Consider the following 22263-nt stretch of genomic DNA (forward strand, 5'->3'; position numbering starts at 1 on the left):
GTACTAATGGTCTTATTTAATGGAAATGTGAAAAGGGTGTATTTATGTATATTTTGAGTAACAATTGGCATCCATGTGTTATTCCATTTGCTCATACTTCGAAGTCAAACTTGACCAATCCCAAAAAACAACACAAAAATTAATCTTTTTTTGATCAAATCTGGCTCATTTAAAACTGCAGCCAGATGAAAATTTCACTACGGTTAGTAAACTTGAGTTCCATGAAGCCTGTGTGACAAAATTTGTATAAAAAGAATACGGAAGCCCAAAATTGTATCGAGGGAGCTATTGCAACCGGTACTGATTGTGGAGGGATTCAATTTAAATTCGTGGGACACCAACACCTTGGCGGAAAGATTGTTTTTAGTGTTTTTAGTCATCATACTAAGACTAAATATAGCAAACAAAAATTTGCATTGTACATGTTACCTTTAATAGTTTAATTTCACTTAAAGAATTGGACGGCTGTGCGAATAATTTTTGTGCGAAAAAAAAGGTAATTTTTGCTTCAGTTAAGTTTTATAAGGATACTATAGAAGATATTAAACATATAGTAAATATGTTGATCTTTGATACAAAATTAACTTTTACTGTTTACGTTGACCGTAGGCCAATTTTAGGTGTTCAAACTAGGGTGATGATGGTGTACGAATATGTGTCCTTACTGTAAGTATGGGCATGAAAAATGTAAATAAATCGTTATTTATTGTTTCTTTCATATTTTTTAGATGCAGTCAAACTGCATTAACATTCTGCTAATACTGCGGTAAAATATTATAAGAAACTTCACTTCTTAGTCTGTCCCTTTTTTTTCAGATGAACAGATCTGTTTGATCATTAGCGTCTTCAAACGCAAGTGATAGAACAAAGGAGAACAAGAAACAGCCGCGCGCAATTTTGCCAATTCCCATTTTTATTTTCGTCTGCGCTTTCCCCTAAAACGTTTTCGATGCGTGAATTTCTGCCTTCCAAAATCATTAAAGAAGAAAAGGTATGTAGTATGCTGTGGTATGGAAATAGTAGTATAATAGTATTAAAAAGTGTTTTGCATATACTGAAGGTACACTGTACCACTAAAATAAGCATAAATATAGCCACTTGTGATTGGCCACTGGCGGGCGAAATCTGGCAGACGACATCTGCCAGATGACGTGATTGCCCGCGGGCCGGCAGAATCTGGCAGACGACATCTGGCAATCGGCATCTGCGAGTGCTTTGAGCTCTCGATCAGGCAGTCTTAGTCTTGTACTCGATCATGCTGGTTGTGCCGATCTCTCAATATTTTTTCATAGAAAAACTACAAATAAAATAATTAACGAGAAGGGACGTGTGAGACGCTTCTTACGCGTCACAACTTTTATACCCGGCACTCAGGACTACATCTAGATGTAGAAGACATCGCCAACCACTAGATATCGTTCACATTACAGAACACGTAGTAAGAGCCTACTAAATAAAATGCATCAAACAAATTGGATCAGTTAATATTTTCCAATTTATGATATATTTAAAACAGCAATAAAATTGGTACATTCTTGGACCGATAGGTTTCACAGCAAATTTTTCGAAAGTGGCGCCATCTATGAAAATTTCTTGTACGCAACTTTAATGGTCCAATGGTCTGCACATTCTGTGCAATAATGACAGGTAGGTTTCACAGCAAATATTTCGAAAGTGGCGCCATCTATGAAAATGTCTTTTACGCAACTTTGATGGTCACTCTTTTTTTAATACAGAGCGTTAAAAACCGAGTCTTGGTTAAAAGTCGGAAGAGTCAACGCCAGGGGGAGGGCAGAGGCAGGGCCGAGTGAAGCAGAAGCAGAGTGTGAATGAGATAATGTAAAAAGAGCAACAAAAGCTGTGGGACAGGGTGGGTTTAGCCACTGGAAATTAATTTCTCCATTGTGGCTATAATGATCTGATCAATCCCAATTTGGTGATCTGATAGATATGGCCATTTCCTACGGAATGGCGTTTTTAGTTTTCTTTTATCTTCAAAACTGTAGAATTGGGAGGTTTTCGCACTTTTTCGGGGGCGTAAGGGGGCGTGGTTCATTTTTGAAATACACTTGTTTCAGTGTGAGCATACAGCAGTCCGGAGCCAAAATTTGGTGGCTCTAGCTCTTATAGTCTCTGAGAATTAGCCGACAAACAAGACGGACAGACGGACGGACGGACAGACGGACAGACAGACATGGCTCTATCGACTCGGCTATTGATGCTGATCAAGAATATATATACTTTATGGGGTCGGAAACGCTTCCTTCTGTGCGTTACATACAACCGTTATTCCCCACAAATACAATAAACCCTATTTACTCTTTGAGTACCGGGTATAAAAATGATATTTAAGAAAGAGAAGGTATATTTTATTTTAAAATAGAAAGACATCCGCGGGCGAATATTCAGAGAGAGACACGAGCTGTCGAATTTCGTGCTGGCTGGTTTGGTGTTTGCTGTTTATTGTAGTTAACGCTTATCTATTAACTATTTTATAATTTATATTTTTGATTAAGTGTTTGTGGAATAAATTATGTACACAAAAAAAAAAATAGGTACGAGGTGGGTCTATGCAGATTTTAGTGCCATGATTGGGCAATTTTGTAGTCAGTTGTCCAAATCTCGATTTTCCGATGGGAGTCGGCGGAAAATGTTCAAGTGTTAGTGTGTGTGTACATATGTAAAGCAAAATGCTTGTTCACACCGTGATTCTGAATAATCTAATGGAAAATATTTACAACAAAAACTGCAAGCACGTGGGGAACATAACCTCTACGCCAGGTAAGTATTGGAGCAAAGCTGTAACAAGTTACATATTACGACGTGGCGATTTCCCCCTTGTAAAGGCGGGTGGCCAAATAATTCCCCTCTACCTAAGGGTAGAGCGGTAACTTAAAACCTCAAAAAAAAAAAAAAAAAAAAAAATATTTACAACGCAAAGTCAATTGCCGTAATTCATTATTTGTATACATATTCAGTTGTTTATATCCGTTACCCCTTTCATCCTAAATTATATAAAGCATATAACGATCACACAAAAAAAAATGTATTTTTATATTGAGAGGCAAGCTTCTTCATTAAGTCTTTAGGGTTTTGATTTTGAAGGGTATGTGAGCTCAGAATAAAAAAAATGCAAAAGGTTTAAAGCGCCAACAATTAAAGCGCACATGAAGTCGAGAACATAACCGACGACGAGAACAGAAATTGGAAAGATGTATGTACATACATATGTACATATATATACACATGTATATGAATATATACATATATATGTATATATTTATATTTATCTGAAAAGATTTCTCTGTAAAAGATGGATTTGGTAACAATGTTGATAAGACGGCAGCAATAATAATAATGCATATGAATAAAGCACAATGCATTGAATAAAGCAGTATAAAATCTGCATTTAAAACAATTACAGCATTCAAATACAATAACAACTTTTATTGGTATATTTATTTTTTCCAACCCCCAAGGGTCCGGCCACCAATCTCCACCCCTCATTCTGCACATGTTGCGGTAGGTCAGGTTCATACGCCAAGCCCCGAAAACAAAATCAAATCATCAAAACGAATTTTCGTTCCATCGCACTTCAGAAAGTCAGTGCACCAACACATACATTCCTTGCAGTGTCCGTGTGAATCAAGACAAAGCCGGTTTGGAGCGCTAAAAAATCATTGGCTACACGCACTTACTCAGATGTAGCTGGGACTTCTGGCTGCGTGCTCTGCACGCACTAATACAAATGTAGCTGGGACTTCTAGCTGCGTGTTCTACACGCACTAATACTTGTTGCTGCGACGTTGGCAGAGGCCTGGGACTTCCCGACGCACATTCTGCGGTGACGTTTCGCTTGGCTCAAATTGAGAGTCTACTATACTATTTGGTTAGTGACAAGGTCATGCCAAGGGACGATGGCCAATTTTTGGACTCGAAACTATCTAATTTTGAGTAGGAAGGGTGCTTGGAGGTGCCGTTTTACAACTTTGCCATGGGTGCAAATATTCCTTGGCACGGCCTTGCTGCTCCACCAATCAAAGAAGGCTGCAGATGTTATTACCAAACATATGCTAATTCTATGTCATACTTTTAAACTGCGGAAAATGCAAAGGGTATCGTTTCAAGGGTTCCCATAAATGTACACATATTTATATGATTTATACTTATGTACTATGCTTGACACAACAAAAAGCCCTCTAGCAAAATTAGAAGATTTCTTAAATATCCGGAGTATTGAGCTATTTTACTTCGCGAGTTTGTGCGAATTCTTTCCGATATGTCAGCTATCGATATAATCAAAAGCGATCCATCCCATATATAGTCAGTGGAGCATAATCAACTTACGCTCCGTTTCTCAAAATCTGTAAGCAGCCACATTAAAACTTATCGTGGGCGTTCACTAGAACTATAGCAGGAGATCTATGATATATATATAATAAATCGATATCAATCTACGCATTTGATGTGATTTAAAAATATTTGCGATAAGTGACAGATACGCAAGTATCGTCCATCCCTATTGGAAACCTGTGACTGTGATGAGCAGGGCTACAGCTCTACCTGGAGCACAATAAACCAACAACAACGCAATGGGTTTTCCGCGCATTCTCAGCAAGAATAACAAGATCTACACAAAACTGGGTGAGTTCTGTCTCTCTGGGGATAGCTTCTGGATAGTCTGCCACACATGCCAGGAGGAACTACAGACGCAAGATCAGTTCTGGAAGCACATACAGGACGAACATAATTTTCTCCACGGCGTTGCTAAGGTAGGCTGATGGTTGAACACCCAAAGGCGTCTATTAATAATTTAATACATCTCGGCCCGCTCCAGGAACATAGTCGAACATCCAGCTACTGCTTGACGGATGTGGAGGCGGCAGCAGCAACTTCTGGCGCGACGACATCCCAGGGCGCAGGTAGTGTGACTTCTGTGACCGTTCCCTTGGCCCTCTACCACTGCTCTACCAAGTACTCTGAGGACGACCAGCGGGAAATTGACATTCACGAAGCACACCAACAGCAACAGCAACTACAACAACAGCGGGATGTGGCCAAGGAGCTGGCCGAGCTGCATGCGAATGCTGTAGCGGCCGCTGCTGCAGCCGCTGTCGCTGCGAATGAAAGCAGTACTCGTAGCAGCAGCGGCATAGACATAAAGATTGAACCTCCATGCCTTACTCTGCCGCCGGAGATGCAAGCAGCCGCAGCGGCGGCAACTGCCAATGCCACCATCTACCACTTGCCACAGTTGGTGGTACCACCGCCCGTGCCTGCGACGGGCTTCGTCGGCGCCAGTGTTAGCACATCTACCACAGTCAGCACCACCCCGCCAAATGTGACGGGCAGCCATTCGGTCATGCAGCAGCAACAGGCAGGTGTACTGACTGGTAGTGGCCTCTCCACGCTCAGCATGTCAGTAGGACCTTCAACTGCGATGGCAGCGGCCCTGCTATCCACCCAAGAGCTACCCAAGGACTCGAACAGCACCACGGCCAGCGCTGGGAGCGCGGTCTCCTCGGACGACGGCGAGCGCTGGTACATCTGCGACTATGAGACATGCGGTCTGAAGTTCAAATACAAGTCACGCATGGAACTGCACAGGGTGGTGCATAGCAAGGAGCGCCGCTTCAATTGCGAGCTATGCAGTGCCTCCTTTAAGCAGTCATGCAACTTGTCCACGCATCGTAAGAAAAAGCACGCGCTTCGTGGTATCAAGAGCGAAATCCTTCCGCAGCGGTTCTAGACGTGGTACATGCATCCTTTCTCCCTGCACACACTTGTTTAAAACCCTGCAAATAATTTCAGGATCAATCCGACTAGATGCTACTTTCTCGTTCCCCTTCCTGGTTTAAGTTAAAATGCTATACTACACTTAAAAAGCAAATTAAAAATACATTTATTTAATTAAGGCTTAGGTCCCTGCTTACCGTTTAGCCATTGTACATGTAGTGTTAATGTTCTGCGAGGTTATGTTAACCCCCCGATGATCCGGCAGTTCTCACCAGCGTTTAATTACGATCTAGATATATGTACATACATACATATATGCAGTATTTTATATAGTGGGCAAAATATTGCAGTTACAGTTACAGTTTAGTGTTTAAGCCCTAAGTTACAAATAGGTAATTCCACAAAACAAAACAACAATTCCGTTTCGAGGCCGTTAGTCAGTTTTTTCGATTATTCGATCTTGCAGTGGCAGTGCTGTATATGCGCGGCCAGTCGACTAGTCAGCAATATAATAAGTTAAATTCAAACCATCGAATTCAAAAGAAAAATATATAACTTACTTTCAAATCTGTTCAAAACGAAGCGTTATAACTTCTGGGAAGAAGCGTAATATCGGAAAGCTTACAGAATATTTGTATCCCTTTAAGCGTGACAAGACCCGAAGATTAGCTTTTAAAGCCGCAGCGGTATGGGATCCTGCAGAAGCGATATACATAAGGCATGTTGACATATGTATTTATCTCAGCACACATGCACATTACTACATTTGTATGTATGTATGTAAATATATTTTAATAGCGGAGATATGTATATATGTACATAAGTCGCTTAATTGCTGGCGGAGATATGTTGTCCTTAATCACAGCAATATCTATTCAGGAATAAATAATTGCATTCGTCAAATGGACAATATTCTTTAAGCTGTTTTCATTTTGATCAGAAAGATCGAAAAGAGTTCGAAATGTTCATCCGGAATTCATTCACTCGGCTTTGAATGATTCAGAAACGTTAAAGAGGAATGAGCATGGCTGTGATTTTATGACCACTATAGACCATCAAATTATATTACAAATGGTTTTGACATATATTTAATCTTATTCCGAAAAACAATTTTTCTTCTAAATTTTCAATATCTAATTCTGTTTTTAGGTTTTTAGCTTTTCAGCCTTTAGCTTTTGTGTATCGATGAGGTCTGTCCAAACATTTAAATGATTTAAGTGCGAAAACTCGAACTTCTCCAAAAATGTGTAATATGTATTTTGAAAACGAACCATGAGCAAACAAGATTTATAGTCAATTAATTTTCGCACCTTAAGGAAGACATGAAACGCAAAACTTTTCATACCCGGTACTCGAAGAGTAAATAGGCTATATTGTATTTGTGGGGAAAAGTTTATGTATATATGTAACGCACAGAAGGAAACGTTTTTGAACCCACAGATTACATATATGTATACATACATATATTCTTGATCAGCATCAAACGCGGAGTGTATGTCTGTCTGTCCGTCCGTCCGTCCGTCTGTCCGTCCGTCCGTCCGTCCGTCCGTCCGGTATCCTTCCAAAGCGCCAGGTATCTACCACTTGCTCGTGCGGACAGATGAAGATGAGATGTTCCAGGGTTTCAGTGATACCAGTCTCATCGCATTTCCTGCAGCTGTCTCGGCTGGTGATGCCTAGTTTGGTAGCATGCGTCGCAGCCAGACAGGGGCCTGTGAGGATTCCCTCCAGTAGTCTACAGTCCTTCCTCGGTAGGCTCAGTAGGGAACGGATAAGTTGACCAATACGTTATTTGCACATGGTTTTCCTGTTTTGCAGGTGGTACTGCTCCATCTGTTCCTGCTCTGTAGTCTGGCCTGCTTTTCTAGGTCGCTTTTTAACGCTCTAAGAGAGAGCGACACGCTCTCAAATCTGTCATTCCGCAGCCCGACGCCTTCCTCAGTGTCTTCCTCGGAATCTAGTGCCTCCCTGCTCGCCAAGACGCTTCTGGAATAGACGATTGTACGGACCTTATCGCCGTTTGGCTGTCCACGAATCGCATCGTGTAGTCCTACTATGTGCTGGGCGACCTCTGCTGCTTTCTTAATGGTACCTTATATGACCGCCTTTTTCAGGGTTTGTACAATATTTATTTCAATTAACAATTATCTGATAAATAGGGATCAGCAATAAATATATATTCAATATAAGTACAGGAGAAGAAGGAAAGATACAATTTGAAAGTTTGCTCAACTAAGGTAATGGCAAATGTTAAATAAAAATTGTTCAATAAGAATTGTTCATTAAATGTGTTTGTGGGGGAAGGTTCTTGCCAGTAAATTCCGTGCTTTAGTCTTCCTTCGAATTTCTTCTGGTAGTCGGGGGAAATTAGCGTCTTCGACCAAGTAAAAGAGCGCGCGTGCGTATAGGTTCCGTTTATTAGTGACACTGTTTTTCTATTCTAAGCTTAATTCTCACTCTAGTTGGGCGCGCAGGCCTCTGCTCAGCTCAGAGCTTTCGGGTTGTAGGTAAGTTTTGTTTTTGTTGTGTTTGTTGAAATGATAGGGCGCATGGTGCATGCTTTTCGGCATGAACATCCTCCCCTCCTTGAAATATAATTGCAACAAGAAGAAGGCGCCCATTAACGTGGAAGGACATTCGTCTCTCCGTTATGCCGTGTTGCATGTTCCGGAGAGGGTCCATCCGAACACCGTGTTCTGGGCCACAGGAAAGCCTTCAGTGCTTGGGATCATCTGCCCCCAGTACCAATGACACGGTGCTCAGCCGATGAAAGTTCTCATCCGCCAAGTGCATGTTAGCGAAATGGTCCTTGACGTGGTCGCCGAAGCGTCTCGCCGGTGTCCTTATCAGGTGTTGAGGTCACACAGACAGCACAACCTCCAGCTTGACATCGCTAGTTGTCCTTGATTGGATGAAGGCGGTGCAAGCACCTTTGGCTCCAACGATAGTGACGGAAAGCCCAAAAGTCGTTGCGTTGAGAGTCTTTCCTTGATGGAAGAGAGCGTGACTTCGGACGTGAAGTCTGGCGTGATCCGCCCAGGTGGAGGAGTGTATGATGGCCTTTTCTACACACCCGGCATCTGTCGCCGCTTCGGCATGAGCGCCCGGAGTGCTGGTAAGCCAGGCAATTGTGGCAGTACTTATTAATCAGCATTGCCCGTAGACGTTTCTCCGCGGTCAGCTTCAGGAACCGTTGGCACTTCCTTAGCGCGTGGACTCCTCGGCAGACCCGACAGCGGAAGCTGTTGGATCCCCTCGTCTGAATGCGCTGTACTGGACGTTGGCGAGGTGTCATGCTTGAAAGAGAGATCGTGGAATATTAGCGGATGGATCATTTTCAAGAAACAACATCAAACATATTGGTTAGTTGGATACTGGGACGTGGACAGCACTGTCTACCGGAAGAAGAATGAGTTTTTCTACTGGCCGCTTAATGGTGCCGCAGACAGTTAAAACGCCTACACCCGGACCATGCCATCGACCCCTGGATACGTTCGCTCAATTCTTCCTAGGCGCCATTCATTCAACCTACCCCTCGGTTGTCTTCCTTGATGACAACCATGTCGCCTGCCTAAAGATTTCTTGTTGGGAGTTGCCACTTCTTTCTTTTGTGTAATCCATCCATTGTCCATCTATTGATTATTGACCCTGCTTCCTCTTTTATTTGAGGGCCTGGACTGAGGCACTAACCAAATAGGAATGTCCTGGAGGACCGGCTTTGCATTCGAAGTCCACTTGCTCAGCGGAAAACCCGCACTGTCAAGTGCAGAGCGAAGCTCCTTTATAGATGCGATTGCACCTTATATTGTGTGGGCACCCGCAAGCGCATCGTCGACATACATCGAATTGGATATGATGTCGCTAGTCAGTGGGAATCGCTATAGGACTTCTTGCGCAAGTTCCTTTAGCAAACGAATGGCCTAGAATGGAGCGCAGTTTACCTCGAACATAACAGTGGTAAGCTCGAAATCACAGAGCTCGCCATTTATATTAATAGGCCGAATTCGTTGGAATCTTGTAAGCGAAGAAGGGTCGAGGCTAATTTTCCGATACATTTGTGTGATGTCAGCACTAAAGACATATCGGAAGAACCGCCATTTCAGTATCTGAATGGTCAGATCGGCTTGGAGAACAGGTCCTGGATGGAGAATATCGTTTAAGCTGTTGCCGTTCGAGGACTTACTGGAGGCGTTAAAGACTACCCGCAATTTTGTAGTGGTGCTGTCCGGCTCTTGGGCAGCGTGATGGGGCAGATAGAAGTTATCGGAATCGTTGTTTGGTGGCACTTGGCGAATATGACCTAAGTCTAGGTACTCTTGGAGGACTCGCAGTACGAGCTCTTTCAACGGAACGTTTCGTTTCAACCGACTTTCGTTTTTGAGGAACTGAGCTAGCGCGATTGATCTTGAATGCCCTAAGTTTATGCATTTGGGATACCAAAAGGGCAACGACACCGTATATCTGCCACTTGCATCTCTACGGGTGGTTCGAACAAAATTGTCCTCGCAGAGGGACTCCGAAGAATATTCAACCCGACTGGCTGGAAGATCCTCCACCTCCCTAAACAATGTTCTGCGCTGACATTTATCCTTGTAGCAAATGAGGAAATTGAGGTGTGAGTTCACTCAGCTACTGGTCCGGTAAGGATCCATCCAAAAATGGTTTCTTGACTGAGTAGTGATCCGCAAATGTTGTGTTGAGAGCCGCCAAAATGGATGGAAGGATATCTGCACCTAGGAGCACATCTATCTGCGAGCTTTTGTGGAAAGAAGGGTCAGCCAACGGAAGATTTGGCAGGTGTTTTATGAAACCTTGCGAAATTGGATACGATGGTAAGTCGCCTGCCACATTTGGAAGTACGAATGCCGAGCTTTTTACATGAACCCTCGGTTTGGATGGGAAGGCGATTTGGAAGTGGCATATCTTTTGAGGCCTGGCGGCGATAGCTTGGTTCAAGCCCGCAACTTTAACTTGAACTGGTTGGAACGGAAGTTTGATGATTCTGAAGAGGCCTCTGACCCAGAATCGATCGACGCACGAGCTTTATAATTAGTGCCCAAGTGGCACACGTTTATTCTTCTGTGTGTTTTCTGTGTTTTGCTTTCTGTGTTTGCTGTGTAATAACTTTGGACATTGGACCCGTGCATTGGACCCGTCCTCCAAAAAGGAGGATGAAGTGGACTGTATGTCTTGAATTTGGTTTAATTTGGGAGGAACTGCTGTAGAGGGATCTGGAGGAGGGCTGCCACGGTGCAGAAGCGTGTGGTGGCGACGTTTGCACGTGTAGCAATTATGCTGGCTTGTGCACTCTTTTATTTGGTGCCCTCTTGCAAAACAGTTCATGCATATCTTTTTCAGTTTAATGTAGTTGGCTCGATCATCAGCTTTCATTTGGAGAATTGGCATACCCGGTGGTACGCGCGCTCTTTCACATGGTCGAAACCGCGAATTTCCCCCGACTACCACAAGAAATTCGAAGGAAGACTAAAGCACGGAATTTACTGGCAAGAACCTCCCCCGCAAACATTGGTAATTATAATTGTTGCATAAAACCCGGAAGGGTGCATTCTGGGCGTAATTAGATCTGCATATGGGTTTTCGGCTGGGGCGAAAAGTAGGGGTTGGTCTGGAGGGTACTGAAAAATCGATCAGTCTCAAAAGAGTTTGGAAGACCACAATCCTGAGAATGAGCTTACGCACGAATACCATCCCATTGTAAATTCTGCGATGGTGTAAAGAGGGTAGTTCCAGGAGTTTTAGCATAGATAGGTATGGTGGAAGAAGTCTGTCAGAGTCCCAGTTCAGATTTCTAAGGGCGAATATTCAAAATTGGGTTTGAACGGATTCACCAAAAATATGTTGCTCCTTGCATTGTGGACTCCACATACAAGAACAATATATCGGGCGTAGTTAGTTAGTTAGCTAGTTATAAAAGGATCGTCAAACTCTTTTGACCAACGCTTAATAAACGCAAGGACTTCCTTAGCTTTGTTAACCTTTGAAGCAATATGGCTATTAAAACTTAGCTTGTGATAAAAAAGACTCCTAAGTCATTTGATGTGGAGATTCCATACAGAGCAGGGTGTCCTAGAGAATAGGAGACAAAATGTGGTGCACGGCGGTGAAAGGTCATAAGTTTGCACTTAGAATGGTTCAAGAAAAGTAGGGTATTCGAAAACTAAATGCTTAATTCATCAAGGACAAGTTGTAGGCGAGTATGCAAGTACCAGTCGGAAAAGGAAAAACTAATTTTTCCGTCATCATTCAAGTAACTGAGTGCAAAATAACTTGGAGCACAAACAGATTGAATTGAATTAAACATTCGACAAGACATTGTTAAACCAAACACGTTGTATGCATTTCGACAGATGCGATGAAATACAATTTACGAGATTTTTAAATGTAAAGCTTGTGGATTAGCAAAGTGTGACTAAAAATGACGTCTGTTTGCAAGCCGCTTTGAAGTCCTAGGTTGATTAGAGACGAGAATTCGAAAAGGTAAGTTGATGTTGATCGATGTCTAAAAAACCATGTTGCGACGGGGATATTAAACTAGAACATAGGTGTTGCAGTTGACGTGTAACTATAGTTACAAATAGTTAGCAAATAGTTTTGCAATACCGCGATAGTTTTGATGTTAGATTTGGACCCTTTCTTGTGAAGAGGAATAAGGTAGGACTCATTCCAGATCATATATGACTGCTCCTACTCCTCCGACCATCTAGAGCCGTCTGTGTATATTTTAAGGTGTTTGGTATGGTCCCGTCCCTTTTCGCCGTCCTCGGGTGTCCTATTAGTGAGGTTGTTGTAACGTCGAGGTATGTTTGGGGGGTCATTTAATCAGTAAAGCTGATCATGTCCATTAAGGCTTTGTGCTGCCTTTCCTGCGATCAGCCGTGCGTCGATTCCAAGAGGGTCTATTGATCTCAGCGCCCTTGTGATGCAGAGGAGAACCCGTCGCTGATTTTTTCCAATAAGCTTATGGTTTTTCTTTTTTCCGTAGCTTCCAACACACCAGGACTCCGTACACCAGAGTTGGTCGCACCACCGAGATGTATGTAGGTCCAGTGCATTAGAGCGGGAGACAGACCCCACGTGCTGCTGAGCATCTTCTTGGACGCATACAGCCATTGGGTCACACATTGGGTCTCCAAGTCAGATTTCCGTCCAGTAATGTGCGGAGATAAGCCTGGTGCAAGCCTGATTTGGCCGATTTTCAGGGGGCTTCCATTTGGCTACCTTATACCTTGGTGAAGAGGATGAGGTTTGATAGGCTTTGAGAGGCTTGGATACTGAGTCCTACTTCTTCCGCCCACTCACATATGTATCTCCCTGAGAGTAAGTTGCATTATGGAGCTGAGGGTCGATGGACATACACCCGTATTAAATATGCTTTTGTCTCCGCATAGGCTGTTATGTTCGGGGCCTTCCTCTCAAATCTCTGAATGAGGTCGTGGAAAACCATGTTCCACGGGTGACACGGGAGACAGAACACCACCTTGCGGTGTGCCTCTGTGTTCCCCCTTCACCGTGAAAGCGTTGCCACGCTCTGAGTGAACCAGTCTACAACTTATGAGGTTCTTACTCCATATGTTGATTGCGGGGTGGATCCTTCTGGGAGTTCCATAATTTCGCGTGTGTCCACGCTGTTGAATGCTCCGAATATATCAACAAATGCATTAAGTGCATACTTTTTGTTGTGACGGGCTTTCTCGATGGCAGCTTCTAGAGGGAGAAGTGCCGTTTCGACCGATTTCCCTTTGCTATTAGCAGCTTGTTGGTTGACATCAGTCCCCCTACCTGGTTCCTGATATGTACAAGTTAACACTCGCCACCAACGGCAGGGTATCGGCAATGTTCTTACTTTGTAAGAATGCTGATACAGCGCTGGAGTGGACGGGCATCGAGTTGAACTGGTATCATATTTCGTCCGTTGCAGAAACATCCGCCGAGAACGTCTGCACGTGGAGCTGAAGGCGGAATCGGAGAGCGCTGGCGGGCAGCGCTGCTCAAGCGATGGAGCCGTCCGCGGCGCACCAATTTATAATTCATACGTTTGTACTTTAGTTTTACACTCATATTCAACCGACCCTGAAGTGCCGGCAATAAAATATCTGAACATTAAATTCGTCTCTCAATTCCGCTGGCCGATGCCACGGTACCTTAGAGAAACTTAATAATTTACATATATTCAACCTCTTTTCCAGTGTTTTACTTTGCTCAACTTGCACCATGGCTGGGAATATTCCGTCCAGTCCAGCCTCTTTTACGGCCGTAAAAAAATCTATGGCCCAATAAATTCTCCTATAGGTTATAAGATACGTAAATCAGTTGCCTCTTGAAGAATTCCTTGAGGGTATTTCTTTGGAAGGAGAGGTCCCAGTTCCACCAGAGGTTTGGTATGGGTTTGGTATTTATCTTTGTTCTGGAGGGTGGGCATGATGCATGGTAGGCATCCAGAAGTTCCTTGGATAGTGTCTGAAGGGACGTCTCTATGTCCTCCGAGGATTTCACTAGGCCCGGACTCGCAAGCTTTGAAGTAATCGTTTCTATCGCCTATTATCTTCGAAGCATTTTCGAATTTGCACTTGACCTGAATGTATTTGTGGTCTGCGAATAATGGTCTTTCCAGGACTCCCCACACAGATACCAGGCTAGTTTTTCCCGTTACAAGTTTTGGATATAGCACGTTTGACGAGGAGTTGGATCTACGAAGGCGTATGTATAGTAACATATCCATAATGCCCTACACCCACATACGCATTAAGTATACGTACTTATACCCTATACACGTTATGCATATGCCCAGCACTCACCCTTACACCCATGTATTCGCATCTATATGAAATAAGATAAACATATAAGAAGATACCCAAACACCTGAATAAACAACGCATGATTCCCTGAGAGATTCCATCAGCCCTGACTTGTTGAGCCGCGTAAGCTTTACGATTCACATTAGACCCACTAGAAACTATATTCCTTTGTTCCTTCCACTGTGCAGATCGAATTATGCCTTGCACGAACCCTTTAGGGGTTTTAATTATTATTTCTTAATTCCCTCTATCACATTATATCCTCGACTAACTCCCTTCTTCTTCTTAAATCTCTTATACTAGCCTACCTCTTCCGTAGTTAGTTTCATTTTAGCTTTGTCTTGTTTCTGACTTTGTTAGTTTTGCTTGCTTAGCTATACTTGCTCTAGTTTAGTTGTGTTTAGTTCAAATTTTCCTCGCCTAACATCTATCTTTCCTGCATGCGACCGGTTTGGTTAATCGCGCCACGCGTCATGCGCCAGCGCCCCTCGGTTCCGCGCGTAACAGGCTTTGGCTTGGTGTCGCATGGGCCACTTGATGGTGCAGTCATTGCATATCAACGTCCAGACAAGATTCGTCCATACCGAAATCAACCAGAAGTCCCATGCAACCCAAAACTCTGGAATGCAATAAAACGTCGCTGACCAATACGCTAAAAGCTCATTCCCACACTCCACACTATGATTAATTCAAAATCAGTCCCACACTCCAAGAGAAGGGAGAACTCTTGTAAACAAGTGAGTTCTCAAGATGAAAGCTGACACCAATCACCAGATGCGGCTGCCTGTTTCATCCAAGCCGACGCATCTCCCAAGCCGACGCATCTCCCAAGCCTCCCACACTTATGCCAACGCATCGCCTATCAGCCGCTCTCACCAAACAACGCCTCTCGCAACTGAAGCTCAGTCTTTTTCAGCCGAAGCCATCATCACTCAATTCCGAAGACGTATATCAGCCGAAGCCGAAAGCTTAAGAATATAAGCTTTAAGCTTCCCAACAGAGGTCCCGAGATTAATAACTCGAGAACAAGAAGACAGTTCCGTTTGAGACTTTCTAACATTGAGTTGGGGAATTATCATATCCTATGTTCTATTATATAAGTTCGGTTGAATAAAATTTCTTTTTAAAAACCTACTTTTGAACTCGGTAATTCTTATTGTATGTATGTATGTATGTACATATGTACAGTTGCGGCGAAAATAATAGCACCGCGTGATACAACAGTCATTATTTTTTGAAAAAATGTGTTCCACTCAACATTTTTTGCACTTTGCAGTAATATAAAGTAGGTCTCCTATCTAAGAGAAGTGTCCTTACTCTTACAATTTTGGAGGCTCTCAAATATTTAGGTAATTTTTCGAAAAAGAAGCGAAATTAATCGACAACAAAAATAGTACCAAAAGTTTTTTTTATATAAACTTTATATTTTAATTTTTGATATATTATGTTTTTAATTGATATAATAGTCGATGGCTTAAGTCGTTTGTTAACAGATAGTTACAAAATATTAGTTGTTATGTCGTCGAAACAGGGAAGTCTTAGGGAAGAAAAAAGCCAAAGGATCTAAGCTTTAACTCCAAAAGAAGAAAGCTATCCTTATGTGAGGTAAATAGTATGTTCATCATCGTAAATGATTCTTAGATGATTCCTTTTAAAACGACCACAGAGCTTAAAATGAATCTTAAAAAATTTCCAAAGGTAAGGAAAGCTATATTTAGCTTAAAAGAATATAAATTAAGTTTTCGAAGTCGGAAGTTTCCCTCTGTGATCCAGAGGGAAATAATTTTTTTTATTGCAAAAACTTTAGATCTTATGTAAAACGACTACCAAATAAAACGAGAAGGGACGTGTGAGACGCTTCTTACGCGTCACAACTTTTATACCTGGCACTCAGTGCCACATCTGCACCTTAGCGGTGTTTTGTTAAATATTACATTTTTTCTTCATCTGTCATCTACATCTACAACACTTCTCACACCAATACGCTCCTTTAGCTCTTCCCCCTTCCATAGATCCACACACTGCAGACTCGCGGCAGAGGCAGAGGCCGAAGCAGAGTGTGAATGAGAGAATGTGAAAAAAACAACAAAAGCTGCGGGACGGGGTGGGTTTAGCCGCTGCAAATAAATTTCTTCATTGTGGCTACATTAGTGATCCAATCGGATCCCAATTTGGGATCTAGATAGATATGGTCAGTTCCTACGGAATGGAATTTTTAGTTTTCTTTTATCTTCAAAATTGTAGATTTGGGAGGTTTTGGCCCTTTGCGGGGGCGAAATGGGTCGTGGCTCATTTTTTAAATACACTTGTAACAGTGTGAGCATACAGAAGTCTGGTTGCAAAATTTGGTGGCTCTAGCTTTTATAGTCTCTGAGTACCAGGCGCGCATTAGGACGGACAGACGGACGGACAGACATACATGGCTCAATCGACTCGGAGATTGATGCTGATCAAGAATATGGGGTCGGAAACGTTGCCTTCTGTGTGTTACATACTTTGTGCACAAATACAATATACACTATTTACTCTTCGAGTACCGGGTATAAAAACAAAACTTTGTTCTTGCGAGTGGCTTTGCGTTCAATGCTCAAGAGAGCCAAACACCAAACTCTCTCAGCTGAAAGACTGGCACCAAGAGCCGCAGGCACTGGGAGCCAATCCCCTATAATCTTTATGCAGCCAATTTTAAGTCAGTTTGACGCCTCTATGTGTTGTTTGTTTAGTGCTTATATACAATAGAAAATGCCGTTGATTAGTGTCTTTTCATTAGGGAAATGACCCAAGACAGACCAGATAGAGAGCTCTAAGGGGTTTAAACAGTGCCTTATATGCAATGTTTTCTCTTGCTTAGTCCCCAGATATGAACTATGGTCAAAATCTTTGAGGAGCAGTTAAAGAATATGTATCTAATAAGAAATAAAAAACAAAGCTTGATATTTAGGGGTCCTGACAGATTTTTGGAGATAAATCCCCCAGGAAAGACGAGAAAATAAGGTTAATTTTTATGACAGGACTTTAGCCTTTTTTTTTTGCTGCTAAAAGCTTTAAAAAAATTATTATCATTTGAATACAATTAAAGTAAACTATAGTAAAGAACAATTTGGCCCAAATACCGAAATATTTCCTTTTCTTTCCAAATATTGCCTTCAAAGCATACAATTTCTCTCTGATAAGTTGAATTAAGCCTTAAAGTTGATATAATAGTTTTAAAAACGATTATTAGAACCATTGTTTCAAGAAAATATCTCAAAGAAAAATAATGAGTGTCATGGGGCTATTTTAGCCGCCGCAGCTGTACATATGTACATATGTATGTATGTTCAAAAATATAGCAACTGTTAGACTAGTAAATAAAATGCGTGGTTTATTATAGATTATTTGTTATATGGTTTATTCAATAATATAAAGTATGTATATCTTTTTAAGTACATATGTACGTATGCAAACACATTTAAATGTGAAATATATCTCAATGTGATTATTATCGGTATTTTGCTTTCAAGAGCAAAGCATGGTAAGGTTTCCATTTTATTTATAACGATTTTTATGCATTGTTTTCGGTTAAATAAATATGCTAAATATCCTTTTTTAACGAACTTTTATTACTCATTGTCTTGAACTTATCTAATTTATTTGGTGTTTAACATTGATCTTCCTTATATATTTACTTTTGTGTTGATTTCATTACTGTCTATGTTCATACTAACTATTTTTGTTTTGTTTTTTTGCCGTTCGTAATTGGAGTTAAAATTGGATCTTCCAATGATTTAAACTTTTCTAACTACTCTGATGTCTGGTGTTTGATTTCTGTTTAAGTCATATTTTTCATATTATACAATAGGTAGGTACTATTTATTTTCTTCAACGCTTACTGAGAATTTATGTATTTTCATAATTATTCTTGTTTAATTCATTGCGTTGAACTTATCTAATTTTGCATATTTCGTTTCCATATAACTGCTCCTATTTGGTGTTTAACATTGATCTTCTTACGATTTAAAGCTTCATAAACTTGTGGTTTCTTCACGTTTTTTAAGGTCTTGTTTACCATTTATTTGGGTTCTTTTTCCTCTTCCAACCATAACAAATATATGCTAGCTACGTATGTACATACCTATATATATACATATGTATGTATATGCACTATACACACTGATGTATATGCAAACATTTCAATATATTTTCGAATATATTTATATACTCGGGTGTGTTTGTTTTATTGCATATTAGCACATCGAATGCATTTGGGTAGGTTAATATACGTATGCCATGGAGAAACTCGCGAATTTCTGTATACATGTACATATTTACATTCTTCCATACATACATACATATGTACATATGTACCAAGTAGATAAATAAATGGTATAAATAATTGCTTAAATACAATAAAGTTTCAGAGGGAATTCAGTTCATTATTCCGCCATACAGACATATGTGTCTACATATTTACATATAATTATATTCATATTCCATTTTATATATATGTACATATGTATGTATGAGTATGGTATTTTATAACACTTGTATAATGCAATATATCGACAAAAACTTTATATCTGTGCATTGATTTGTGTTTTCGATTTGCCCTCAATGGGGGATTGAAATCCCATTTTCCATGCAGCCCCAAAATCGCATGGAAGCATCTCAGGAATTCTGAACACTCGCGACTCTGAATGGGTGTGGGTGTTTCACTTGTGGTTGACTTGACTTATATATATATATGTGCACACATGTACATATGTATATGTTTTGTTTCGTAAGAAGAGAGAGGTGGATCTGAAGTGAGGAGGAAGTCGATGTTGTGGTCCAACCCCAATATATTGATTACAATTTATATTATTTCTGTATGTACGTACATACATATGTACATATGTGTACATTTGGCACACCATCACCTGTGGTAAGCTGCGGCACTATTTCATTGAACACAGCTGTGTGTATGATTTATGAGCTTATCTTAAAGCTTAACTTAAGTCGAACCTTAGTTGCATTGGTGCATCACTTGCTTTGGTCATTCATATCGCGTGAAATAGACAATTATAGCCCAAAACCGATCGAATTAAGTACAAATATAATGCAATATGGGGAACAAAAGTAGTACCAATATCCGAATTTGTACCAATTGGCAAAAGTTGCGCAATCTGCCCCTGCAACGCAAGTCAGTGTGGAAAGAGCCTTTTCTGCACTTAGATTAGAACTTTCCGATCTGAGGTGCAACCTATCCACAGATTCGTTGCAGAATATATTTCAGAATATATATATAATATATTCAGAATATATTTAAATAAATGTATATAAATAAATTGCACCAGGATATATTTTTATTTATATAGTACACTATTTTTTTTTTGGGGAAAAAATGTAACACACAGAAGGAAGCATCAATAGCCGTGTCTATCTGTCCGTCCGTCTGTCCGTCCGTCTTGTTGAGCGCCTGGTTCTCAGAGACTATAAAAGCTAGAGCCACCAAATTGGGCATCCAGGTTGCTGTATGCTCTCACTGCTACAAGTGTATTTAAAAATTTCGCACCGCTAAGGTACAGATGTCTACTGAGTACCGGGTATAAAAGTTGTGACGCGTAAGAAGTGCCTCACACGTCCTTTCTCGTTGTGCTTCTGTTAGTGCTTTGGAATTTCCCTCTTCTCTTCCGTCGTCCTATGAAAAGTCTTACCATACCAGTTCCGGGTTCCATATTTCCTTCTATGTATGTATGTACATATGTATGTACAATATTCATTTCTATAACTTTCTTTTTCTGAAACTTTCTTGCTGAAAAATCTAAAATTTTATCATAGTGTGCGTGGGGAAAAATTAATATATGCAAAAAAATTTGTCCGCGCCCAAACTTTCGAGTCGACAAGCAACCAAGCAGTGAACTCTAAGGAAGCAAACGAACGAAGGCAGCCGACGCGCAGCCGACGAGACCTTCTTATATAATTGCTTCATGGGTCAAAGCAAACTTTTTTTTCTACGTTTTTTTTTTCGATTCCTCGCGGTGCGTAACCGAATTTGGGTTTGCCGCCGGCGTGGACGAAGTAATTAAAATTGTGCAGTGAAGAGTGAGTCGCTGCATAATAATGCATAATACATTATTTGTATCAAATTGTCTCTATGTTAGACTGGGGTCTTTACAATTTTTAAAAAAATTATGTTTTTCAACCAGAAATTATTTTTAAAGAATTTTTAAAATCTGGTACTTTTCTTTAACGGTTTTTTTAGAGGTATCAAGTATCTGACACCTGGTTGTAATAAAGTTAGTCATTTTGTAAAGCTAATTAATGCATCTATAAAGTGGAAAAGTAAAAAAAAAATCATGTGTCCCCCCCTATTTTTGTATGAACAGGTGCTTTAACTGGGCGTCGTTTAAGTTATTGCTCTTCAATTGGTATTGGATCAGTATTATAGCCAGAATGAAGAAATTAATTTGCAGTGGCAAATTAACCCACCCCGCCCCGCAGTTTTTTTGTATGTTTTGCACATTCGCACATTCACACAATACTTTGTGTAGTGTGCGTATCTAGGGGAAGGGGGCGAGCTAAAATAGCGTGTTGGCGTGAGAAGTGATGTAGATGTTGCTTTATGATAAATACATAATTGATCACGCTCACCCACCCATAAAGAAACTATATAAGGAGGTCTCGTCGGAAAAAATTATTTAATGGTGCGAGTGAAAAGTGCGAGTGAAAGGGCTCTCGCTGTAAGAGTGAGGGCAACGACAATGGAGTGTGCTGTTTAATCATTTGAAGGGAATGTGAAAAACATAATAATTGTTACATAATTTAGTGTTTAATAGTTTGCTTCATGATAGTAGTCAGTGTTTTGAAAGAATAAACATTTTGAAACATTTTCAAAAACAAATTCGTCCGCAACCAACCTTCCGCGTCGACAAGCAAACGAGCACTGAGAATTGGGTAACGCAGCGAGTAACTCTGCCACGGTATCGGTAAGGCTGGCTTATTGCTTCGGTACGTGTCGTTTCATTTTGTGTATGTTCCTCTTTTGTGATTCGGATACGTTTAATCAGGTGCATATGCACCATCTATTTGTATGTTCATGTTTTCAGCTTACGAGGTACTTCGAGCCATTACTGCTTAGGGCTATGAACTGCGGCAACCTGCCAGGATATCGTTGAGAAACAAAGGTATCTTATATAACAAACTATAAAAAAACGAACCATGCGCATCAAGAACTGAAAATTAAAATGTTCAGAAATGATAAATAAATAATATTCGTTTATCTTAATTAAAATTTTGTAAATTTATAATTTATATGTACATATGTTCCCGTTCATTTTCAGTTTCTGATCGATCTTGTTTTTCGATTTCTGTGACAGAAACTGGGCAGCGCTCAAGGTACACACATTTTACATAAATACACTTGTCATGAAATAAAACATACAAATAGAAAGACGGTAAGTATGAGAGAGAGAAGCAGAGAGAGAGAGAGAGAGAGAGACGAGACAAGAAGTGCCTGAAGACACGAGTGATCCATTTAAAACGTAAAACCTTCCTTAAACTTTATAAATTACGCTACCTGACACGATTTTTCCTCAAGGAACCCACTTTTTATGAAAGATTTGAGGCTTAGAAAAAGTCTGATGACAATAGACAATAGAAACAAAGTATGGCAGAACTTTTTTAGACATTTTTAAAATCTGGTATTTTTAAAGCTTTTTTCAGAGGTAAAGTGTCTTAGATCTGGTTGTAA

The 22263-nt window shown here is 40.8% G+C and overlaps 1 protein-coding gene across 1 annotated transcript; it reads left to right on the forward strand.

Moving 5' to 3' along the window:
• Positions 1 to 4475: 4475 nt before the first annotated feature.
• Positions 4476 to 6314, forward strand: LOC117591187 (AT-rich binding protein). The gene is made up of 2 exons (XM_034284321.1): positions 4476 to 4772; positions 4838 to 6314. The coding sequence occupies exons 1-2, from the start codon at positions 4593 to 4595 to the stop codon at positions 5747 to 5749; spliced, it is 1092 nt and encodes a 363-aa protein (XP_034140212.1). The 5' UTR covers positions 4476 to 4592; the 3' UTR covers positions 5750 to 6314.
• The last annotated feature ends 15949 nt before the right edge of the window (positions 6315 to 22263 follow it).

This window comes from Drosophila guanche, unplaced genomic scaffold, assembly GCF_900245975.1.
Source record: "Drosophila guanche unplaced genomic scaffold, DGUA_6, whole genome shotgun sequence".
In the NCBI taxonomy this organism is placed as follows: domain Eukaryota; kingdom Metazoa; phylum Arthropoda; class Insecta; order Diptera; family Drosophilidae; genus Drosophila; species Drosophila guanche.